Source organism: Ranitomeya variabilis, chromosome 4 (assembly GCF_051348905.1).
Source record: "Ranitomeya variabilis isolate aRanVar5 chromosome 4, aRanVar5.hap1, whole genome shotgun sequence".
NCBI lineage: Eukaryota > Metazoa > Chordata > Amphibia > Anura > Dendrobatidae > Ranitomeya > Ranitomeya variabilis.
This window is the reverse complement of record NC_135235.1, coordinates 545,541,236-545,567,957: the sequence shown is the minus strand read 5'-3', so window position 1 is coordinate 545,567,957 and position 26,722 is coordinate 545,541,236. Positions and strand designations below refer to the sequence as shown.

At 45.2% G+C, this 26,722-nt stretch overlaps 1 protein-coding gene across 2 annotated transcripts in view; it reads right to left on the bottom strand.

Annotated features, from left to right (window-relative positions):
- The window catches only part of SLC35B1 (solute carrier family 35 member B1), a 41,562-nt gene that overhangs the window by 2,687 nt on the left and 12,153 nt on the right, over positions 1-26,722 (bottom strand). For both annotated transcript variants that reach the window (XM_077252573.1, XM_077252572.1), the window contains 8 exons: positions 14,329-14,544; positions 10,690-10,793; positions 9,611-9,744; positions 7,694-7,724; positions 5,529-5,689; positions 4,440-4,566; positions 1,850-1,956; positions 1,367-1,520 (listed from right to left, as the gene is read on the bottom strand). In XM_077252573.1, the coding sequence (XP_077108688.1) occupies positions 1,367-1,520; positions 1,850-1,956; positions 4,440-4,566; positions 5,529-5,689; positions 7,694-7,724; positions 9,611-9,744; positions 10,690-10,793; positions 14,329-14,544 (1,034 nt within the window). The remainder of the gene's footprint in view (positions 1-1,366; positions 1,521-1,849; positions 1,957-4,439; positions 4,567-5,528; positions 5,690-7,693; positions 7,725-9,610; positions 9,745-10,689; positions 10,794-14,328; positions 14,545-26,722) is intronic.

Sequence of the window (26,722 nt, the reverse complement as noted above, 5' to 3'; positions counted from 1 at the left end):
GGGCCGCGCTTAGTAACCCGATGTTTACCCTGGTTACCAGCGTAAATGTAAAAAATAACAAACAGTACATACTCACCATCTGATGTCCGTCAGGTCCCTTGCCGTCTGCTTCCTGCTCTGACTGACTGCCGGCCGTACAGTGAGAGCAGAGCACAGCAGTGACGTCACCGCTGCGCTCTGCTCTCACTGTACGGCGGCTCAGTCAGAGCAGGAAGCAGACGGCAAGGGACCTGACGGACATCAGATGGTGAGTATGTACTGTTTGTTATTTTTTACATTTACGCTGGTAACCAGGGTAAACATCGGGTTACTAAGCGCGGCCCTGTGCTTAGTAACCCGATGTTTACCCTGGTTACCCGGGTGCTGCAGGGGGACTTCGGCATCGTTGAAGACAGTTTCAACGATGCCGAAGTCGTTCCCCTGATCGTTGGTCGCTGGAGAGAGCTGTCTGTGTGACAGCTCCCCAGCGACCACACAACGACTTGCCAACGATCACGGCCAGGTCGTATCGCTGGTCGTGATCGTTGGTAAATCGCTATGTGAGACGGGGCCTTTAGTTCTGTCATGACTATTGCTTGGGGTCTTTTCAAACTCTCTTTATCTCCAATTGTATGCACCTGAAAAGCTCCTAAAGTGTTAAATCCATAGACCCCTGATCACTGGATAAAGGCCAATGTGACTTCCATGGGGCCAGGGTCCCATTCTTCTCTGCAGTATACTATGAATCAGTGCCACTGTGCTAGTCTATACAGCGGTATCACATAAATAATATGCTCCTAAACAATGGATTCCCACAGGTGATAGATGCAACAGTGTGGCATCCATTATTGCCTTATTAAAAAGGTACACAATAGGCATTTTCTAGACGTTTCCATTTAAAGGAGTTGTCCCAAGTTTGTAAGTTATCCTCCATCCATAATAATATAGGTTAACTTTATGAATGCAGCAGGTCCTACTGCTGGGACCCCCACCAGCCCTTAGAACAGTTCTCTCAAGGTTCCTGTATGAATAGTGTGGAGGTCGTGCATGCACACCTCTGCGCTCCATCCATTCACTCCTAATGCGTTTGCTGGCAACCAGCCAAGTGCAGAGATCAGCTATCTGATGAATGGAGCAGAGGTGTGCATGATTGACCTCTGCTCTAGTCACATGGGGCCCTCCAGAGCTCTGTTCTCTGGACCATGGGGGGTAGCAGTGTTTGAATCCTCAGATCAGAAAGTTGGGGGCTAACTTCTAAACATGGCCCAAAACCTTTAAGGACAAAAATGAAGTGTGGAAAAAAGCCTTGGTCTAGACATTCAACAGTGTGTAGTTGTAAAACCTAACCTGTCAAACCTAATCCCATTTTCAGGATCCTGCTACTTACCTAAAAACACCAACATGGTGCCGACCCACTGCAAGCCACTGATCGGATTAGAGAAGAGAATTACAGAGGCCAAGATGGTGAAGAACTTCCGGGTGGTGGTGATGATGGAGCAAGTGAGAGGACCAAAGTAGACCACAGTCATGAAGATGAAGGTCTATAAGAAAAAGTGAAGGTCATTCTAAGAGACAGACAGAAAACCACATAGATGTAGCGCCATTCTGACACAAAGGCCATCTTTGGTATTGCAGCTCACCCTTATGGAAGCGAGGGGTTGAGCTGTAATACCAGTTTCTGCCTTCATTGATAAGATTGGCGCTTTTTATGGAATTTAAAAAAACAAGAATCCTTTTATCTATTCCTGGACAAACCCTTTAATGAAGTGCTTGTACAACATAGAGATTACGGTCAGAGAGGGGTCCTGACGAAACCAGGACAGATGATGGGTCACAAGAAGTTCCCCCAATTTTCAGACAAAGCACTTACCTGTCCTAAGGCGCTGGTCAGACTGAAGAGCAGAATGTTGTAGATGATACTTGGGTACCGTTCAGTGAAGCTTACGAATTCCCACACTTCTCCTGTAAATATAATACCTGCGGTGGAGAAACACCAGTCATAGTCTGATTTACAGCAATGTACCATGTGCATGCACTGTGTCATGGATCGCCTGGTCACTGCCCCCTACAAAATACTGCCGAATGCAGGAGAATATGGAATAGAGCAGCGATCCCCAACCTGCAGCTCACCGTGTGCGGAGAAACTCCCAGCATGCGTTGGGATCGTGACCCCGGGACAGGGTATAGCATATCACAAAGCATTTGATGAAATGGCGAGAGGTAAATTCCTGGCAAGGCACATGATTGCATAGGTGGGTTTCTAAAGAATTTTAGAGAACATTCAGAGATATGGGAGTGTGCGCTTGCGCCACCTTCTGGCTACATATGCCATACCTGGGATGCGCAAGAATCATTTTTTTTTTTTTTTTTTTAGAAACGTGGGTAGATTACTGCTACAAAGCATATAAACAACTGTGGCAAAACCTAAACTACCGTATATATGAGTAGCACGAAAAACTATGGCAGACAACAGTCTGAATCGAAATAAAGAAGGAAGGGTACATGGAAACTACCTTTATGTAAAAATATACTAGTAGAAAAACAAAAGTCTTACTCAAAATAATAGCACCACACTTGCCTGCAGGCTGCATGAGGTATTGCAGCTTTGCCCTGCTCAGTCACATGCTTAATGGTCTCCTCTACAGTCCATATAGTGGACAAAGCTCTCAGCCCGAGAACAAGGACGTTCCTCCATAGGGTATGTGCACACGTTGCAGATTCCATTGCGGATCTTTCCGCACGGATTCTGCAGAATCCGCAGGTAAAACGCCCTGCGTTTTACCTGCAGGTTCACTGCGGATTTCACCTGTGGATTCCTATTATGGAATAGGCGTAAAACCCTGCGGAATCCGCACAAAGAATTAACATGCTGCAGAAAATAAACCGCTGCGTTTCTGCACGGAATTTTCCGCAGCATGGGCACAGCGGATTTGGTTTTCCATAGGTTTACATGGTACTGTACAACACATGGAAAACTGCTGTGGATTCGCAGCCAAATCCGCAACGTGTGCACATACTCTTGGACTGCACTGAAGTTCCTCTACTATGTGCAAATAACTAGTATTGTACGCAGCATACGTCATAAATGTCTGATAGATGGCAGGACCACCACTTAATGGTATAAAGGGCCTGTGGGTCATCTCAAAGTGACAATTACGAATCAATGAAAAGCAGGGGTGGGCAATTAATATTCCTGAGGGGCCACATGAGATACCATGACTGCCATGGAGGGCCGAACCAATAGGCTAAAATTAACTGTGCTCAATATTAATATATTATTCATTGAATCGCTTAATATTGAGCAGAATTAAGTATGCTGACATCCTCCTATATAACATATGAGCCCGCGCACACAATACCTTATATATAATAGGAGTCCAAACACAGCCCCTTATATACAGCATGAGCCACCACATATATACACTGTGCACCCCAAATAGCCTCATATGTACAGTATGAGCCCCCACATATCCACCTACATAGAATATGAGCCCCCACATAGCCTCCTATATACAGTATGAGCCCCCACATATCCTCCTATATACAGTATGAGCCCACACATATCCTCCTATATACAATATGAGCCTGCACATATCCTCCTATATACAATGAGCCCCCACAGTCTCCTATATACAATCATGAGCCTGCACATAGCCTCCTATATACAATGAGCCTGCACATATCCTCCTATATACAATATGAGCCTGCACATAGTCTCCTATATACAATATGAGCCTGCACATAGTCTCCTATATACAATATGAGCCCACACATATCCTCCTATATACAATATGAGCCCACACATATAGTCCTATATACAATGAGCCCCCACAGTCTCCTATATACAATCATGAGCCTGCACATAGCCTCCTATATACAGTATGAGCCCCCACATATCCTCCTATATACAATCATAAGCCTGCACATAGCCCTCATATACCCATATATACACCGTGCACCCCACATAGCCTCCAATGTATATACAAACATCTCACACATGAAAATAAAACGAACCTACCACATGTTCACCTCACTCCCGTTCCTCCAGCACTCTGCTTCTTCCATGCACTGACTCTCTGCAGTGCACACGTCAGCTGTCTCACACGCCAATTGGTGGAAGAAGGGGCCAGCAGTCCCTGCTCCACCAATGTGTTCACTGCAGCCTGCATCCCGAATATGCTGATAGCGGTGATGGATGGCGGGCAGGGGAGGGCACTGTGCAGCTCGCGGGCCACTGTTTCAGCCTTTTGGCTGTCTCGATCTGGAACAGCTAGAGGGCCAGATGTGGCCCGCACTTTGCCCAGGTCTGATGTACAGGGTGTCACTTTGGCCCTCTACAGTAACATATATGCGAGTTATAAGCAAACTTCTACAGACAGCAATGGAAAACAACCCAAAAAATACTGCAGGTGCCAGCAGATGGGTTTATGGCCCCTGAATATGGAACATAAGTCAGTTACCTGCTCCTAGAAACAAGCTGGACCAGAGGTTGATATGAAACATCATTGGGTTGGAGCCAGTCTGGTAATGTGCACGCATGTGATCCTGAGAGACTCCGGTCAGTCCGTCCAATGTGAGGGAGAGCAACTGGGAAAAGATGACACAGGAAGACAACATTAACTCCCCAGATCGTGCTAAAATATTGGATAAGGGGCACAACAGATCAGTATGACCATCCATATCATGCTGGAGGTACCATTTACTATCTGGTGCTGGTGGTACTTCCAATGAGACAACCAAAGGAAGGTGGGAACAGATACCATGGTGTATGACTGGGCCCCACACAAGATTGTATATAGCACCATATACCTCTGAAATACAGCTATATATGCAAACCGCCTCTTCATAAGAGGACTTGACCTCTAGTGCCACCTATTGGAGATAGCCATCCTAAAACGTCAATAATGACCCTGTAAAGGGCCTTGCCACATGAGCCAAACCAGATTCCCTAAAACATGGGTCTGCAAATGGGACTATTTGCCCCTCATCAGTGCATAGCAGGAAGACTAGCGTGGCTGGGTAAGAAACTGACAGGGGATGTAAGGGGTAAAGTTTCTCTTTGTGGAGACTGCCAATTCGGCTATGGGCTATACAATTCTCCCCTGGGTATTAAAATATGCAGTCCTCCTTGTTTGCACCAATGAGGGTCAAAAACCCCAAAATACTTGTCTGGAAATGGAGTTTCCGGTTTGGACTCTTATGCTAAGGTTTGCAGACCACCTTTCAGGGTTGCTACACCCAATAAGTGACACTAGAGTCCCTGTCCTTTTCCACTTGCACATTTAAATTGGCCTAGAAGTCTGCTTATGCCACCTTATGCCACCTCTACACAAAGAGAAACGTTCTCTCTTAGATAGCTGTATATAGCACATGTCACCATTGATTTTGGATTCATACAGTGAAATAAGGCCTAATACTTGTCTGCGTTGCTCTTTTCACTCCATCATTGATAAGATGGGCAGAAAATAACACTAATGGGACAAGGACACCGGCCATATTTCCAGCTCATCATGATCAATGCCCCAAAATAGCCGTAAACCATACCATACCAACAACATCTCTCCGTAGCCAAACACATGGTCATCACCGGTGGCACCGGTATTCTTGGGCTTGTACATAAACAGGGCTACTCCCACCACTATGAGCAGGACACACAAATACTTGGTCAGTGGGTATTTCTTCCGGAGGAGGGTGACTCCTAAGAGCATAACTGCGGAGAGACACAAAGAAGAGATCATCATCTTTATAGAAAGTGGAATATTAGACAAGATGCCTTGCACTGGACACAAGCAGGTGTAGTCAATACCGCCAACCCAAAAACCATAGAGGGGAAGGGTCCCATACAAGTAGCCCACTTTTGATGCATTTCTTTAACCTTAAAGGCATTTATTTGGGTCCAAAAATCATATTTACAATTGTGTCTTATTAAAACATTTGCACCGTCTTCCTTTTACAGTCTCTGTTGCTGCACATTCAACTGTGATGTTGTCTGTGGTCATAACTCAGCTGAGAGCAGCTCGGAAAAAGATGGATAAAGTTACTCATTAAAGCCATCAGGAGCGCACCGATTCTCACCTCAGTTAACGCATTCTGCAATAGGTAATTCAACACTAACACTATAGAAAGGAAATGGTGCTATTTTTTTTTTATTAAACCCAATTACAAAAATGTAATTTTTTATGTTATCAGTATTAGCCCAAACTACATACATTTAAGTAAAAAACAATGTCTATAAAAGGTGATCAAACCCCTTTAAAGGGAATCTGTCAGCAGGTGTTTGCCCCTGCACTATGCTATTACATGGAAGACTGATTCCAGCGATGTATCACTTACTGGGCTACTTGATGCCATTTTGATACAGCCACTGTTTTCTTTGCTGCAGATCTAGCAGTGCTCTGAATGCTGAGTCCTATATAACCTCGCCCACACAACTGATTGCAATGTGTACATAGAAAGCTGGCATTGTTAACAAGCGGCTACTCAATGGCGGGGTTATACAGATCAGATGACTAGGAGGCACGAAAAAACTGGTCCTGTAGTGATAATCTCCTGCTGATAAAACACTGATTTTATTGAAACACAGTCTAGTAAGTGACACAATGCCTGAACCAGGCTCTCAGCCCCTACATAATGCTGCTCTCAAGATTAAATAGAAAAAAAACTGTTAACAGATTCCTGTTAAATGATCTACTACCATAAGTGGAATTTGAGTCAGAATAATTATAAGGACAAATAAACCCATCTAGTGAAACACTGAGGTACATTATTCCTGTCACATCTGATATGGAAGCAAGACTCATACACCATGCTTAAAGTCCATGTGCTCCATGCTAAAGGGAACCTGTCACCAGAAAAAAAATGCTATTAACCTGCAGATATGGGGTTAACCACGCTACTAAACTACCTGGAACTCCCAGCCGAATGGTGCTGGGAGAAAATGAACTTTATTCTCCCCGGGAGCGGTGCCGGCTCAGTCATTGCTATAAGAATAGAGAGCGGTGACGGTAACTGTGCCCCCCGCGCTGACTGACAGCCAGCCCCAATGCAGAGCGAGTGTCAGTCAGCGCCAGCACTGCCCGTGACAGACCTGAACGCTGCCACTTCATTTTCTCCAGGCAGCGTTTGGCTAAGTGCAGGCGCCAGGCAAACAAGTAAGGTATGTGCACACGTTGCGGATTTGGCTGCGGATCTGCAGCAGTTTTCCATGCTTTGTACAGTACCATGTAAACCTATGAAAAACCAAATCCGCTGTGCCCACGCTACAGAAAATACAGCGCAAAACGCTGCGGTTTATTTTCCGCAGCATGTCAATTCTTTTTGCGGATTCCGCAGCGTTTTACACCTGTTCCATAATTGGAATCCGCAGGTGTGAAAACGCAGGCGAAATCCGCACAAAAACCGTGGTAAATCCGTAGGTAAAACAAATCTAGCAACGGCCACGTCTTTATGACGTAGATTTCCACAAGCGCGCACAGACACCTGCAGCAGGTAGCAGTATACCGCGCCAGCACGCGTGCAGACACAGGCTTATTTTAGTACAGGGGCACATGTTCCGGCAAAGGTCAAAGCCAATGTATTGACTTTAAGAAGACAGGAAAGAAGCGGGTGTTGGGTTACAGCAGGCATATCCCCTAAAGGGCAGAGCGTCAGCACAGCGGTTCTGCGGAGGCCTGAAGGTTATCCTACATGGGAGCAGCACAGCAGATCACCTTACCTGGGATAGGCTTACAGGATTTCCCCAACACCTACAAAACAAAGCAGACACTGTACAAAACAATTTAAAAAAAAAAAAATAAAGAATCACTAAATTTTCATTTTTTGGACAAGATTATTGCCACAGGGGAGAAACTATTAAATGTATTTTGTGACGCATTTTAGGACACCTGGTTACAATCTCCCCCAGGGAGAAAGACGCTCATTACTCAGAGTAGGAGTTATCGATTAACCCCTTGTGACCCACGCCATGCGAATTAACAGGCTACAGCCACATCCAATGCAATTCACCATTTCGTCCTAGATTTTTTTTTATCTGTACAAAAATAACTGATGTTCAATTTTATATATCATCTGTCCTACTAAAAAAAAATAAATATATAATACGGTGGGCAATAACCAATATGGCATTGTTTACAACCTGGTTATCACCAATGCTTTCTTAGGTTTCATGTACATGGACCGACCAGCAGCACTAAACGATCCGCAGTTATTTAATTACCTGTTTCTACAGACAGATCAAAGTAACCGATGGGCACTGAGCGATCTGTAAAAGTCACCTTGTGCCCATAGGCTGCCATAGTTCTCAGCAGTGCGAGCTCCGATTACACAGGACTATGCACCGCCGAGAATGAGGATATTGCACAGAACAAAATCATTTCACCCAATCAACAAGCGTTTCACCCCTTCATTGGGTGACGGTCAACCTGTGTACACTGTAATATCGGGAAATGAGTGTTTTAAAGAACACTGGGGTACGTTATTATTACAGTGTCAATGCAGCTTCAGCCTCCTGATTAAATCAGAATTTAACACTTACTTGAAAGGAAGCTGTCACCATAAAACACACTATTAACCTGCCGATATGGGGTTAATCTGCAGGTTAATAGAGTTATTATGCTGGCCAGCGCCTGCATGTAGCCTAACACTCTGGGGGGGGGGGGGAAATGAACTTTATTCTTCCCAGCAGTGTTACCGTTTAGTCACGGGGCGGCGCAGTTACGGCACTGAGTGTACAGAGAGGCGACTGTAATCGCACTCCCAGCTCTGCCCGACATCCGGCCCTAATGCCGGGGCCGCGGTTACAGCCGTCACTCTGTATTCTCAGAGACGTGACTGAACCAGAGCCACCCCGTGACTGAAACCGTGCCCCCGTCCCTGACTGACACTCGCTGTGCATTGGAGCCAGCCGTCAGTCAGAGTCTCAAAGCAGTGACTGAACTAGCGCTGCCCCCGTGACTGAAACCGTGTCCCTGATTGACACTCGCTGTGCATTGGAGCCAGCCGTCAGTCAGGGTCTCAAAGCAGTGACTGAACTAGCGCTGCCCCCGTGACTGAAACCGTGCCCCCGGCCCTGACTGACACTCGCTGTTAACTAGAGCCAGCCGTCAGTCAGGGTCTCAAAGCAGTGACTGAACTAGCGCTGCCCCCGTGACTGAAACCGTGCCCCCGGCCCTGACTGACACTGGCTCTGCACTGGGGCTGGCTGCCAGTCAGGGCCTCAGAGTAATGACTGAACTAGCGCCACCCCCGTGACTGAAACCGTGCTCCTGATTGACACTCGCCCTGCATTGGTGCCGGCTGTCAGTCGCTCTGCATTGGGGCCGGCTGTCAGTCAGGGTCTCAGAGCAGTGACTGAACCAGCGCCAATGCCGCCCCGTGACTGAAAAGGGAATGCTGCTGGGGAGAATAAAGTGCATCTTCTCCCCGCAGTGTTAGGCTGCGTGCAGGCGCCGGCCAGCATAATAACGTTATTAACCTGCAGATCAACCCCAATTTGCAGGTTAGTAGCGTTTTTTCTGGTGACAGATTCTCTTTAAATGGGTTGTCCCACCACATGCACGTCATGAACCAGAGCGGAAAGACACTTGGCAAGAGAGGCGCCTCCCCTGGCAGACTAGAATAAGCCATAACTCACCTGTGTGGGGTAGTTCACATACTGGAGTGCTGAATTACTGGACACCATGGCCCCAACGTAGGAGAGAGAACAGGCAGCATAGAGCCAGCTCTGAGTGCGGTCAGGCTTAGCTTTAGTATCAAAGAATTGAATCACTGCAAAAGAACACAATAGAAGTCAGTGTAGACCCATCATACAGCGCCACAGTCGTCTTATGGCTATTTCTGGTATGGCAGCTTTATCTAATTGGCCATCTCCAAGCAGAAGATGGAGCAACCTTTTTTCCTAATCTTATACAGTCCCTTTAAATAGAGTCTATGGAGAAACTGCAATGATTTGCTGAGGTCACAGTTGGCAGCCATGACATTTTGTGGTAAGCAAGCTCCAGTATTTGCAGTTTTGAAGAATCGCCTCCAAAACATGCAGCACGGTTGCTCAATTAGAGGGGTTATTCCCAACTGGGCATTCTATCACGTTATTAATAACCCTTTGAATGCTTGATCATCGGGGTAACTTAGCGGAAAATACTGTACTGCAAAGAGGTATATATTCCACAGACTAGAAAGCCAATGTGGAAATTCTGCTACCATGTGCCCTTCAGCCCTGGGTGCTGTCGCATTGGGCTCAGGCATGAAGAATCAGTGACTACAGCCCAGGTGAAGAGTACAAATGAGGGGACTACTAGAGTACCTGGGCCGTGTAGTGTCACCTAATGGAAACACAAGGCCAGGTCTCAACTACAACCCCCACAGCTGTGCATCTGATAAAGGCACTGCCCAGGGTGACATGCCTACATTCCATTACAAACAGCGCCACATCTGTTCAAGGGTTACAAGAGGTACTGCAGGTCAGCCTTATTTGCTTCAATGGAGCCAAGCTGCAACACCGGACATAACCCATGGAGACATTTGGTGCGGAGTCTGGATAAAGGCAGTCTTGGCTAACTAATCTTACGGGGTTGCTCCATGAATCACAATTATGACCTATGAGAACAGTGATATGTTTCTGATCACTGGGGGTCAATATATTTGTGGTTTTAATAGTCAGATCCACAAATCTAATGATGATGGCTACGTCTGTGGCTACCAGAAGATACTCACATAACTTAGCAAATAGAGCATTAACCACACACTGAACAAAGACCAGTGACAGCGCATAATGAAACTTCTCCTTGTTTTCTCCTTCACCATACGTCCCTCGTGTACTGCAAAGGCAAAAGGGTCATTGCACATGTTATATTCAGCACTAGTCTACAGTACTTATCCTGCATTATGCTCCAGAGCTGCACTCATGTGTACAAGCATTACTGACACTAGGTGCACACTGCATCTTGGCCTACAGTATTCTCCAGGAGCACCCCCCGATGTATAGGCGACCATCCACCAGGAGACTGACTGAGTTCTCCATCTGGCCAGTGACTGTTCACCGTTTGTGGAACCACAGGGGATATAGCTTTCTTATACAAAGGAAAGGTATACATGTTTCTTTACATTGGGTCTTATGCTGGACAGATGGCTCAGCATCCTTCCTGACTGTGCCCACTGGTGGGCGCATACCTCCCGAGAGTATGCGCCTGATAATGGTCAGTGTGGACCTAGCCTTATCCTGAAGAAAAATCATAAACGGTGCTCCAGAGGAGAATAGATGAGGTGCCCGAGTAGGGTCCCAATCTGTACCAGTTGTAATAATGAAACTTGGAAAACTCAAAAGAGGATATGTTGCAAAACAAGGTGAATTTATTTGCAGCCTGTTGATCAACAGCTAATGGGTAATGTTTCGATGAGTGGAAGATGAGTAGTCAGTACTCATAGGAGATGACATTGTAAATGGAGTGAAGGTGGTAAGAGGTATGTCTGCTAAGGTATGGTGGCTGAAAGCCACAGTCAGGAAGTGCTCAGCCACCATACCCCAGCGCAGACATACCTCTTACCACCTTCACTCCATTTAAAGTGTCATCCCCTATGAGTATTGAATATCATCAAAAAGTTAATTTCAGTTCTTCAATACAAAAGGTGAAACTCATTATATAGAGTCATTACAGAGTGATCTATTTCACATTTTTATTTCTGTTAATGTTGATGATTATGGCTTACAGGAAATGAAAACCCAAAAGTCATTCTCTCAGTAAATTAGAACACCTGCAAAGGCTTCCTTAGTGTTTAAAAAGGTCCTTTAGTCTGGTTCAGTAGGCTCCACAATCATGGGGAAGACTTCTGACTTGACAGATGTCCTGAAGGCGGTCAATGACACACTTCACAAGGAGGGTAAGCCACAAAAGGTCATTGCTAAAGAAGTTTGCTGTTCACAGAGTGCTGTATCCAAGCATATTAATGGAAAGTTGAGTTGAAGGAAAAAGTGTGGTAGAAAAAGGTGCACAAGCAACCGGGATAACCGCAGCCTTGAAAGGATTGTTAAGAAAAGGCCATTCAAACATTTGGAGGAGATTCACAAGGAGTGGACTGCTGCTGGAGTCATTGCTTCAAGAGCCACCACACGCAGACATATGCAGGACATGGGCTACAAGTGTCGCATTCCTTGTGTCCGGAAACTCATGACTAATAGACAACGCCAGAAGTGTCTAACCTGAGCCAAGGAGAATAAGAACTGGACTGTTATTCAGTGGTCCAAGGTGTTGTTTACAGATTAAAATAAATTCTGCATTTCATTTGGAAATCAAGGTCCCAGAGTCTGGAGGAAGAGTGGAGAGGCCACAATCCAAGCTGCTTGAGGTCTAGTGTGAAGATTCCACAATTAGTGATGGTTTGAGGAGCCATGTCATCTGCTGGTGTAGGTCCACTGTGTTTTATCAAGACCAAAGTCATTGTCTACCAGGAAATTTTAGAGCACTTCATGCTTCCCTCTGCCAACAAGCTTTTTGGAGATGGAAATTTCATTCTCCAGCAGGACTTGGCACCTGTCCACACTGCCAAAAGTACCAATACCTGGTTTACAAACAACAGTATCACTGTGCTTGATTGGCCAGCAAACTTGCCTGACCTTAACCCCATAGAGAATCTAAAGGCCCCGTCTCACATAGCGAGATCGCTGCTGAGTCACAAGTTTTGTGACGCAACAGCGACCTCAGTAGCGATCTCGCTATGTGTGACACGTACCGGCGATCAGGCCCCTGCTGCGAGATCGCTGGTCGTGTCGGAATGGCCTGGGCCGTTTTTTGATCGTTGAGGCCCCGCTGACATCGCTGAATCGGTGTGTGTGACACCGATCCAGCGATGTCTTCACTGGTAACCAGGGTAAACATCGGGTTACTAAGCGCAGGGCCGCGCTTAGTAACCCAATGTTTACCCTGGTTACCAGCGTAAATGTAAAAAAACAAACAAACAGTACATACTCACCATCTGATGTCCGTCAGGTCCCTTGCCGTCTGCTTCCTGCTCTGACTGACATCAGATGGTGAGTATGTACTGTTTGTTTTTTTTGGTAACCAGGGTAAACATCGGGTTACTAAGCGCGGCCCTGCGCTTAGTAACCCGATGTTTACCCTGGTTACCCGGGTGCTGCAGGGGGACTTCGGCATCGTTGAAAACAGTTTCAACGATGCCGAAGTCGTTCCCCTGATCGTTGGTCGCTGGAGAGAGCTGTCTGTGTGACAGCTCCCCAGCGACCACACAGCGACAAAACAGCGACGCTGCAGCGATCAGCATCGTTGTCTGTATCGCTGCAGCGTCGCTGTGTGTGACGGGGCCTTAAGGGGTATTGTAAAGAGGAAGATGAGAGACATCAGACCCAACAATGCAGACGAGCTGAAGGCTGCCATCAAAGCAACCTGGGCTTCCATAACACCTCAGCAATGCCACAGGCTGATCACCTCCACGCCGCATTGATGCAGTAATTGGTGCAAAAGGAGCCCCGACCAAGTATTGAGTGCATTTACTGAACATACATTTCGGATTTTAAGATCATTTTCCAAGCTTGTGTTATAAAGTATTCTAATTTACTGAGATAATGACTTTTGGGTTTTCATTGGCTGTAAGCCATAATCATCAACATTAACAGAAATAAACACTTGAAATACATCACTCTGTTTGTAATGACCCTATAATAATCTTTATTTTATTTTTATATAGCGCTAACATATTCCGCAGCGCTTTACAGTTTGCACACATTATCATCGTTGTCCCCGATGGGGCTCACAATCTAAATTCCCTATCAGTATGTCTTTGGATGAGTTTCACTTTTTGTATAAAAACTGAAATAAATTCACTTTTTGATGATATTCTAATTCTGTGAGAAGCACTATATATATATATATATATATATATATATATATATATATATATATATGTGTGTGTGTGTGTATATAATCTATATCTTACCCAGTACCGACAGTGAGTTACACACTGTGTAATTCTCCAGAGCTGCACTTACTGTTCTGCTGGTGGAGTCTCTACATGGTGTACACACATTCCATATCCTCAGTTTCCTCTCGCTTTATACTCCAGAGCAGCACTCACTATTCTGCTGGTGGAGTCATGGGGGACGTGCAATTACTGCCAAGAGCCCAGTGCACACATTGAGCTAGCACATGATGACACTGGCAGAGTTCAGCTCTGAAGGCAGCATCTGACTGCAGCTCTGGAGCATACACACAAGAAGCATACAAGTAATGCATAGTAGTCTGTACAGTGATCGGGGCAGATGGAGAGCGCCCCCTCTAGTGGCTGGAGCCCCCCGGTCTCTGCTGCTCGCTTATACACAGTGTAATTCCCCCAGTCACTCACATTGTCTCCTGCAGGATTCCGTAGTAGAAGTAACAAACAAACACCCCCAGAAAACAGGCCAGGAGCCTCAGCCCCCCGTGGCCGAGAACTCCCCCTCCGTCCATGTCGCCTCCAGCTGTCACCGGCACCTCCAGCCGCACATCTCTCTCCGCCGCCGGGGACCTCATACACCCACAGCGTGCCCACACCACGGAAGGACCCGACTGGGGCTGCCCACTGCACTGCCGGAAGAGAACACACGGGGAGACGACATCACTAGGAGAAAGTCCAGCTCACATGGCGCCGCTTATACGGATCACACTGATCGATAACGGGTAAATTATTAGCTCAGGCAGATTGGCTGACACTTGCAGCCATGATGGAACTCATACTGTGAAGCCATGCAGGTGAAGCCTCTGTCAGCCATCTTGGTATACCCAACAGCTGGGAAAGTAAATAATGTTAGCGCCATGCCAAGTCAGTGAACCCTGATATGGTGAAGAAGCTGTTACTGTACTCCCTGACTTGGTGACTGCCTCGTTATAACTGTGGGGCTGTGGAGACTGAGCGAACTTCTCCATAGCGGACAGCGCAGACTATAAACATCAGGCATCTACATTGACGCCTATGTAAGGACCCATAGCGCTACAGATCAGACGTGAGGTGACGTAGTCTCATGTGGAGAGCTCTGATTGGCTGTTGGGTACACGTGTAAGGAACCAACTGTTCCGCAGTGACTGGTGTCCCAAATGAGCGGCAGAGTCACTGGAGGGGAACGAAGCCCTAGAGGCCGAAGTGCGCGCTGTCTCTTGTGCAGGAGACATTTTTCTGTGGTCAATAAACCCCCATTATTTTCTAACCATTAGGGCATGTTCACACTGCGTCTTTTTCTGCAGTTTTTGTGGATCTTGTTTAAAAAAGAAAAGGCAGAAGGAGCTCTATTAAAATGGTCAAAAGAATTTTCCTAATGGTTTATATAGGAAAACAAATTGCTGCTCATATAGTCAGGTGTTTCAATTCTTTTAACCACGCCAAGCTTTAAAGGGAACCTGTCAACCCCCAAAATGGCTGGTGAGGTAATCACCGGCATCAGGGGCTTATCTACAGCATTCTGGAATGCTGTAGATAAGCCCCCGATGTATCCTGAAAGAGGAGAAAACGAGGTTATATTATACTCACCCAGGGGCGGTCCTTCTGCAGTTCTGGTCCGATGGGTGTCGCGTCCCGGTCCGGGGCCTCCTATCTTCTTACGATGACGTCCTCTTCTTGTCTTCACGCTCCGGCGCAGGCGTACTTTGTCTGTCCTGTTGAGGGCAGAGCAAAGTACTGCAGTGCGCAGGCGCTGGGAAAGGTCAGAGAGGCCCGGCACCTGCCCACTGCAGTACTTTGCTCTGCCCTCAACAGGACAGACAAAGTACGCCTGCGCCGGAGCGTGAAGACAAGAAGAGGACGTCATCGTAAGAAGATAGGAGGCCCCGGACCGGGACGCGACACCCATCGGACCAGGACCGCAGCGGGACCACCCCTGGGTGAGTATAATCTAACCTCTTTTTCTCATCTTTCAGGATACATCGGGGGCTTATCTACAGCATTCCAGAATGCCAGTGGGCTTAGCTCACCTTCGATTTTGGGGGTGACAGGTTCCCTTTAAAATAAATAATAATTCTAGCGGCTTCTACTCTGAAGACGCTCAGTACAAATAAATGGGATGGCTGAAAAGACGTCCAGGCATTTTGCTGAGTGTTTTGTCAGTGTTTTTGCTTCAACAGAATGCGTTTTGTAAAATTCTTTAGCCCCTTTACCCCCAAGGATGGTTTGCACGTTAAAGGGTACCTGTCACCCCCTCAGGCGTTTGTAACTAAAACAGCCACCTTGTGCAGCACTAATGCTGCATTCTGACAAGGTGGCTCTTTAGTTACAAACACCTGTACAGGCTGAAATAGACACTTATAAAATGTGCCCCCTCATACCCTGAAACCGTCCCGGGGGCGGGACTTTCCTTCCTAATCAGACACCGCACAGCCGTCACTCCGGGCCTGTGCGCGCCGGGCGCCGCCTCCTCTTCATTATCGTCCAGGCGCCGGGGACGATAATGCAGCAAGAGGAGGCGGTGCTCGGCGCGTACAGGCCCGGAGTGACGGCTGTGCGGCGTCTGATTAGGAAGCAAAGTCCCGCCTCCGGGACAGATTCTGTCAGGACTCTGAACATTTTTTACCTTTTGTGCATTACTGCCCTTTTCCAAGATGGCGTCTTTGGTCTCTTGTGCACTGTGTCTTCCTGCTATAAAACTCCACCCCAGCCTTCAGTCTGTGCTAGAGTATTCTGCCTTGCATCCAGCTCCTGACCTCTGATTACTCCCCGGCTATAAACCTGCTCCTGCGAACCTGTGTGGTGATCCTGCTACTCAGCTCTGAGTTCCTGCTGCATACAACAAGTTTCCAGTAATCCTCCTTCATCTGCTGTTCGTGTTTACTTCCATCTGCATTTGCTGGACATGTAAGCTGTTTCTGCTTTGCAATAACCTGAGACTATTAACCAGGCCTCCCTGGTTGAGCTAAGATATTATTTGAACTGCCTAATAAGCATATCTATCTGTGCCTGGACTAAGACAAGGATTTATTCGTGTCAAGTATCCTCAAGAATAACTGTGCTTCATAGACTTTCTGCTTCATTGCATTTTCCTCTGAAGTTTCCTATAGACTGCTAAGCTGCGTTTATTATTTGCACCAAGTGTTGTGGACTTGAGTTTCTCTCTGCACCTGTTTGAATCACCGTGTGATAATATAGACTTTACCAGTTATAAAACTGTGTCTTGTAGTTGTCTTGTTCCATGCAAAGAGTCTCCTGAGTTATCCCCTATAATTATTACAGATTCAGGGTATGAGGGGGCACTTTTTATAAGTGTCTATTTCAGCGTGTACAGGCGTTTGTAACTAAAGAGCCACCTTGTCAGAATTCAGCATTAGTGATGCACAAGGTGGCTCTTTTAGTTAAACGCCTGAGGGGGGGTGACAGGTTCCATTTAATGACCGGGCCAATTTTTACAATTCTGACCACTGTCCCTTTATGAGGTTATAACTCTGGAACACTTCAACAGATCCCGATGATTCTGACACTGTTTTCTCGTGACATATTGTACTTCATGTTAGTGGTAAAAGTTCCTCGATATTACTTGCGTTTATTTGTAAAAAGAATGGAAATTTGGTAAAAAAATTTACAATTTCGCAATTTTCCAACTTTTAATTTTCATGCCCTTAAATGACAGAATTATGTCACACAAAATACTTAATAAGTAACATTTCCCACATGTCTACTTTACATCAGCACAATTTGGAAACATTTTTTTTGTTAGCAAGTTAAAAGGGTTAAAAGTTGACCACCAATTTCTCATTTTTACAACACCATTTTTTTTTAGGGACCACATCACATTTGAAGTCACTTTGAGGGGTCTATATGATAGAAAATACCCAAGTGTGACACCATTCTAAAAACTGCACCCCTCAAGGTGCTCAAAACCGCATTCAAGAAGTTTATTAACCCTTCAGGTGCTTCACAGGAATTTTTGGAATGTTTAAAAAAAATGAACATTTACCTTTTTTTAACCAAAAAATTACTTCAGGTCCAATTTTTTTTTTCACCAAGGGTAACAGGAGAAATTGGACCCCGAAAGTTGTTGTACAATTTGTCCTGAGTACGTAGATACCCCATATGTGGGGGTAAACCACTGTTTTGGCGCATGGCAGAGCTCGGAAGGGAAGGAGCGCCGTTTGACTTTTCAATGCAAAATTGGCTGGAATTGAGATAGGACACCATGTCGCGTTTGGAGTGCCCCTGATGTGCCTAAACAGTGGAAACCCCCCACAAGTGACACCATGTTGGAAAGTAGACTCCCTAAGGAACTTATCTAGATGAGTGGTGAGCATTTTGAACCCCCAAGTGCTTCGCAGAAGTTTATAATGTAGAGCCATAAAAATAAAAAATCATATTTTTTCACAAAAATTATTTTTTCGCCCCTAATTTTTTTTTTTCCCAAGGGTAACAGGAAAAATTGGACAACAAAAGTTGTTGTACAATTTGTCCGGAGTACGCCGATACCCCATATGTGGGGGTAAACCACTGTTTGGGCGCATGGCAGAGCTCAGAAAGGAAGGGGCGCCGTTTGACTTTTCAATGCAAAATTGACTGGAATTGAGATGGGATGCCATGTTGCGTTTGGAGAGCCCCTGATGTGCCTAAACAGTGTAAACCCCCCATAAGTGGCCCCATATTGGAAACTAGACCCCCCCAAGGAACTTATCTAGATGTGTTGTAAGAATGTTGAACCCCCAAGTGTTTCACTACAGTTTATAACGCAGAGCCGTGAAAATAAAAAAATCTTTTTTCCCACAAAAATGATTTTTAGCCCCCCAATTTTTATTTTCCCAAGGGTACCAGGAGAAATTGGACCGCAAAAGTTGTTGTCTAATTTGTCCTGAGTACGCTGATACCCCCTATGTGGGGTGGGACCATCGTTTGGGCGCATGTCAGAGCTTGGAAGGGAAGGAGCGCTGTTTGGAATGCAGACTTAGATGGAATGGTCTGCGGGCATCACCCTAAACAGTAGAAACCCCCCATAAGTGACCCATATTGGAAACTAGACCCCCCAAGGAACTTATCTAGATGTGTTGTGAGAAATTTGAACCCCCAAGTGTTTCACTACAGTTTATAACGCAGAGCCGTGAAAATAATCATTTTTTTCCACAAAAATTATTTTTTAGCCTCCAGTTTTGTATTTTCCTAAGGGTAACAGGAGAAATTGGACCCCAAAAATTGTTGTCCAATTTGTCCTGAGTACGCTGATACCCCATATGTGGGGGTAAACCACTGTTTGGGCGCATGGCAGAGCTCGGAAGGGAAGGAGCACTGTTTTACTTTTTCAATGCAGAATTGGCTGGAATGGAGATCGGACGCCATGTCGCGTTTGGAGAGCCCCTGATGTGCCTAAACAGTGGAAATCCCCCAATTCTAACTCCAACCCTAACCTGAACACACCCCTAAACCTAATCCCAGCCATAACCCTAACCACACCTTTAACCCCAACACACCTCTAAGCCCAGCACACCTCTAACCCTAACACACCCCTAATCCCAACCCTAACCACACCCCTAACCCTGACACACCCCTAATCCCAACCGTAATCCCTACCGTAAGCGTAATCCAAACCCTAACCCCATCTCTAGCCCCAACCCTAACTTTAGCCCCAACCCTAACTTTAGCCCCAACCCTAACTTTAGCCCCAACCCTAACTTTAGCCCCAACCCTAATCCTAACTTTAGCCCCAACCCTAACCCTAGCCCTAACCATAACCCTAATAGTAAAATAGAAATAAATATATTTTTTTAATTTTATTATTTTTCCCTAACTAAGGGGGTGATGAAGGGGGGTTTGATTTACTATTTATAGCGGGTTTTTTAGCAGGTTTTTGTTTGGCAGCTGTCACACGCTAAAAGACGCTTTTTATTGCAAAAATAGTTTTTGCATCACCACATTTTAAGAGTTATAATTTTTACATATTTTGGTCCACAGAGTCATGTGAGGTGGTGTTTTTTGTAGGACGAGTTGACGTTTTTATTGGTATCATTTTCGGGCACATGACATTTTTTGATCGCTTTTTATTCCGTCTTTTGTGAGGCAGAATGAACAAAAACCAGCAATTCATGAATTTCTTTTGGGTGGGGCATTCCGCGGGTGGTAAAATTGATAAAGCAGTTTTATTCTTTGGGTTAGTACGATTACAGCTATATCTCATTTATATAATTTTTTAATGTTTTGGCGCTTTTAGACAATAAAAACTATTTTATATAAAAAAATTGTTTTTGCATCGCTTTATTCTGAGGGCTAAAACTTTTTTAATTTTTTGCTGATGACGCTGTATGGTGGCTTGATTTTTTGCGAGACAAGATGACATTTATATCCGTCTTTTTAATCGCGTGTTATTCCATTTTTTGTTCTGTGGTATGATGATAAAGCATTGTTTTTTGCCTCGTTTTTATTTATTTTTTTACGGTGTTCATTGAAGGGGTTAACTAGTGGGACAGTTTTATAGAACGGGTCGTTACGGACGCGGCGATACTAAATATGTTTACTTTTATTTTTTTTTTACTCAACTAAATTTATTTATTGGAACAATATTTATTTTATATTTTTTTCTTTATTTAGGAATTTTTTTAAAATATTTTTACACAATTTTTTTTTTTCACATTTTTACTTAGTTCCGGGGTGGGATATCACTATATTTTGTCAGATCTGACAGGCAGTGCTGCAGGCTTGCCGGAGCCTGCTCTCAGCAAGCTCCGGCAAGCCACCTCCCTGCAGGATCCGGAAGGACCCCCGTGGCCATCTTGGATCCGGGGCCTGCAGGGAGGAGGAAGGAGACCCTCTGAACAACGCGATCACATCGCGTTGTTCTGAGGGTCTCAGGGAAGGGCTCCCTGCGTGATGCTTCCCTATGCCACCGGAACACGGCAATCTTGTTTGATCGCAGTGTTTCGGGGGTTAATGTGCCGGGAGCGGTGTGTGACCACTCCTGGCACATAGTGCCGGATGTCAGCTGTGATAATCAGCTGACACAGGGCCACGATCGTCCGCTCTCCCCCCGTGAGTGCGGCTGATCGCGTATGACGTACTACTCCGTCTATGGGAATTAGGCCCCGGGTCACATGGATGGAATAGTACGTCTGATGGCAGAAAGGGGTTAATGGATTTAAAAAAAAATGCTAGCTAAAGAGCAGGTGGAAAAAAACATTGCAAAAGCGCTCAAGAAACAATAAAAAACGATGATAAAAAGACGCTTCAGGTTTACGAAACTCCAGAGAAAAGGAGCGACTCAAGAAACATCTTCTGCCTGACAAATGGCCGTTATTTGCTTTTACCACTGGAAGGAGACCCGGAGGACTATGTGTAATGTGAATATAAAAATGGCTATTTTGAGTCCATGTTGTAATATACAGAATGCATTCAGACCATGATACTGGTCATACATTTACAGACTGACAATACTCACAGTGACACAATCTTAAGAATTGTTTACTTGTTGTCTGAAGCCCTTTCACCTCACAAACAGTTCTATGTTTCTGTTTGTTATTCTAAAACTTTAAGGCCATGTGCACACGTTCAGGATTTTTCGCGTTTTTTCGCTATAAAAACGTGATAAAAACGCGAAAAAAACGCTTACATATGCCTCCTATTATTTAGAGGGTATTCCGCATTTTTTGTGCAAATGTTGCGATTTTTTCCGCGAAAAAATCGCATCGCGGAAAAAAAAGCAACATGTTAATTAAAAAATGCGGATTGCGGGGATTCCGCACACCTAGGAGTGCATTGATCTGCTTACTTCCCGCACGGGGCTGTGCACACCATGCGGGAAGTAAGCAGATTATGTGCGGTTGGTACCCAGGGTGGAGGAGAGGAGACTCTCCTCCACGGACTGGGCACCATATAATTGGTAAAAAAAAAAAGAATTAAAATAAAAAATAGTCCTATACTCACCCTCTGATGGCCGCCGAAGTGTTCCCGCCTCTCCGGTGCATGCTCTCTCTTCGGTTCCTATAGATGGTGTGGTTCAGGACCTGTGATGACGTCGCTGTCTTGTGATTGGTCGCGTGACCGCTCATGTGACTCACGCGACCAATCACAAGCCGCGACGTCATCACAGGTCCTGAACCACACCGGCATCTATAGGAACGGACGCCGCTGAGGAGATCGTCTGGGTGAGTATAACCATTTTTTTATTATTTTTAAACATTCTATCTTTTACTATTGATGCTGCATAAGCTGCATCTATAGTAACAAGTTGGTCACACTTGTCAAACAGTATGTTTGACAAGTGTGACCAACCTGTCAGTCAGTTTTCTAAGCGATGCTACAGATCGCTTGGAAAACTTTAGCATTCTGCAAGCTAATTACGCTTGCAGAATGCTAAAAAAAACGCGAAAAAAAAAACAGAAAAAAACCGCAAAAAAAAAATGCGGATTTCTTGCAGAAAATTTCCGGTTTTCTTCAGGAAATTTCAGCAAGAAATCCGGACGTGTGCACATACCCTAAGGTTTATTTAACCTCTGTCTGGTGGAGTTATCTAACCCTTGTTTATATTCTAAGGCTTTATATTAGGCTTTATTGCCCATTGTCTGATGATTTCATGGTATCTCAGTTTCGTCCCATCTTGAAAGCTGGCCACTTGAAGGGCAGGGTGAAACAAGAGTTAGGGTATGTGCACACGTAGGTTGGATTTCTGCTGATTTTTCCTCACCTGTTTTTGTAAATCCGTAGGTAAACCGCACTGCGGATTTACCGCAGTTTTTGTGCGGATTCCACCTGCGATTTTACACCTGCAGATTCCTATTATGGAGCAGGTGTATACCGCAGTGGAATCCGCACAAAGAACTGACATGCTGCAGAATAAACAACGCAGCGTTTCCGCATGTTTTTTTCCACAGCATGTGCACTGCGGATTTTGTTTTCCATAGGTTTACATGGTACTGTAAACGCATGGAAAACCGCTGTGGATCCGCAGCAAAATCCGCAACGTGTGCACATAGCCTTACACATAGTGCAAATCACTATATAAGGCCAGGTTCACATGAGCGTTTCTGTGCGCAGTGTATGGTCCGCATAGCTCTGCATGCGTCATGCGTACATATCTTTAACATGGTGTACGCAGGGACATGCGGATGCATACGCATGCGTCGTTTCGTGGTGTGCGGTATTCGGCAAATTCAACGTTGCATTTTTTGAGGCATCAAATATTGAGCAATCATGCACATGCGGATGAGTGCGTCAAGAAACGCATTACTGTCTATGGGAACACATTGGTATGCAAGGACATGCGTACGCATGCATTCGATACGCATGAATACTTTAGACTGCGCATGTTCGGGAAATGATGTCACCACTTCCACCATGCACATAAAAAAGCAAACGCATGCCAAAACGCATTTAAATGCATCCACACGCAGCATTTTTTTTTTGTGTCATGCGTAAGATGATGCGGAGGCGTAAGCATGCGTTTGCACATGCAGATGATATGCTGCGCACAGAAACGCTAATGTGAACCTAGCCTAAGGCCAGAGAAACATAACTATGACATAAGCAGAAAGTTGGGTACCTGTACATGTACAGTGTTGTGATACCTGCATAATTGGGGACGCCCATGCGGTGTAGGTAATCTCCCAGGGGTTCTCTGTCTTGGTGTTGCTTCCCTGATTTTCCAGACAGATGATGTTTAAAAGCCTCTTGGTGACGGATGATGTGAGTATACGTACTTAATCATTATACCGTATGTATTTAATCTTTATATGTATTTAACCTTTGTATGTTAAAATATACAAAAGTGTACACAATCATACTATTCTTTTAATTTTGTACTTTAAAATAAAATTGCGTTTTATCGCAAGTAGTAGCCTTCTTTAAAGCCGTATCTGAACTTTAGTGTTAAAAACTTTGCAATATGCTATGTTATAGTGGGGGCATTGGGGTGGTCGCCACTAGCTTATTTCTAGTCCTGCGGTCAGGACAGGTGGGAGAGTATATGTAGACAAGCACATTTAGGCCACATTCAGTATTTGGTCAGTATTTTACCTCAGTATTTGTAAGCCAAAACCAGGAGTGGGTGAGAAATACAGAAGTGGTGATGTGCAGGGCTGCACTGGCCTTCTGGCAATTTTGGCAAATGCCAGAAGGGCCTCTCTGTTCCTGGGCCGCCTTCTCTGCTGCATTGTTAACAGAATCTGTGTCCTCAAGATGCCTATACTGTTAATAGTTGTGAGGAACACAAAGTCGCTGGCGGGCGTACCTTCTGTCTTCAGTCTGCTGGAGGCCAGCACCAAGCAGGGAATGTCAGCGGTGCAATGACGTCACTGCAGGGTGCCGCCAGCATCCACTGCGAGAATGGATAGAAGACGAGAAAGCTGTTGCGGAGGATGAGGAGTCTGGATTAGGTGAGTATAGGGATTTTTTTTTTTCGGGGGGCTGTGGGGTATCATCACGCTGTATAGGACGCTGTGAGTTGGACCATCATAGTATATAAGGTACTGTGGGGTATACAACCATACCATATAGTGTACTGATGGGGGGACCATCATACTACATAGGAGACTATGTGATGAAGCATCATACTATATGGGAGGCTGTTGGTGGCATCGTCATACTGTATATGGGCTGTGAGGTATATCACCATAATACGGTATATAAGGAGCTGTGGGGTGGACTTGAAGTTAATGTCTCCAGTGACTATGTGACTGTGGACTTCTGAATCCTCACAGAGCTCATGCGCTGTGAGGATTCTCAGGTGCCGACACTGGAAGTTGGTGATCATGTGCAGTGGTGTAACTTGAACAACATGGGTCCCAATGCAAAAGCTCTCATGGGGCCCTTAATTATTGAAAGTCTTTAATAGTTTTGGCCTTTTCATTTAGGCCAAAGGGACTTTTGAGTCCCACTAGGGTCCAAATCTCGGGTGCAACCCTCGCACCTACTCTAGATACGCCCCTTATCATGTAACCGCAAATACGAGCTTTGCATACATGCGGTCACATGCTAACTAGACGTATGCGGCCTCGCTCAATACAAGTGAATTTAACAAAGTCGAGTACAATTAGTCGGAATGTGGACGGAGGTGTGAAAATCGCTTATGGGCACATAACGGCCGCTCCCAATGCCGACACCAGTGAATCCTCACAGGATTCAGAAGTCTGAAGTTACATCGACTTTAACCTCAACCCATTTAACGATCAGTATGGTGGTATTATTATAACGGTATATGCTGGTAAGATTTGGTTATGGTTTGTTGGTATTTGTAATATTGAAATATTTTTATATTATAATTATTTAATCTTATATAGTGGTATTACTGGTATTAATAGAAATATTGGTCTTGTAGTATATCTTACTTTTCTCCATCAAGGGTAATATTAGTAATATATTATCATGTGGTGCTTGGGGGTGAGGACACAAAGGGCTTGTGTGATTTCAAATGCTAGGGCTGAATTTCAGTCCCAGTCTGTACCTGGTGACGTGTTTCTATTATACTTTTCCTCTGATCGTTCCACTCCTGGTTTTGGCTTACAAATACTGAGGTAAAATACTGACCAAATATTGACCATGTGAACGCGACTTAATAGGGACAATTACACTGCGAGATAATCGGGAATGAGTGATGTTAAGAACGCTCATTTCTTGCCGTGTAATCAGGCTGCAGATCATCCGTAAAGGAGCAAAATGCTCGTTCATTGGGTGAAATGATCGTTTTCGGCAGCGCATCGTACCGTGACATCAGGTCTCTTGTTGCCGATAACAATGGCAGCCTATGTGCATGGTGCGATCTAGTGTGATCTTCTATTGTCTGAAATACAACCCCATAGCGTTATCCCTCCTCCACCAAACTACAGCTGGCACAGTGCCGGTAACGCTCTCCTGGCATTCGCCAAACCCAGACTGGTCCATCAGACACCACATACAGAAGGGTGACTCATCACTTCATAGAACACATTTCCATTGCTCCAGAAACTATGTGTTACACAGTGTCCATTCATGTAAATGGTTTGAATAATGCTGGAAAGGACAGGTCCTCTGGAGTGAAAGACACTGTAACCTCTCACTCCAGTAACCGACTCAGGGCTCCTGGAGAGGGGACCTTCCCCTAAATTAACCCAGAATTCACTAGAAGGTTAAAGGGTTATTTTTTAAAAAAAGGTTATCCTATGAATCCTGAATAAGGCCACGTTCACTCCTGGTTTTGGCTTACAATTACTGAGGTAAAACAGTGACCAAATACTCAATGTGTGAACTTGACCTATGGGTCTCTGCAGGCCCACCCAAAATAGAGCAGACTAGTGATGAGCGAGCATGCTCCTGTGCTAACCAAATGACTTCGGTGTGCTCAAATAATATGTTCGAGACCCTGCGGCTGCATGTTTTGCGGCGGTTAGACAGCCTACAGTACTCAGGCAATCCATGCTCGGATTAGACATTATCTAAGCACGTTCACTCATCACTAGAGCAGACGTGTGCATGTTCGGCCTCTGCTCCACTCATTATCTATTGGACTGCTGAGTGCAGCGCTCAACTAGTCCCATAGACAATGAATGGAGCAAAGGTTATGCCTGCACAACTCTGCTTTATTTAGGGGGGATTCAAAGCCCCATTCTCAGGTTCTGAAGCCCTGATCGAGAATATGGTGGTTGTCTTAGTGGTCTGACCCCCTGCAAGTTGTCCCGTATCGCATAGATAGGGAATAACTTTAATGAAAATGGGTATATGAAACTAGACGAACGTTTAATGAAGGGGAGTAGTACAGAATGGGGTAGTTATTGATGGCTATCTATTACAGGGACATTTGATCAGCAATCTGATTGGTTGCCAACTTTGCACAAGTGGCCCC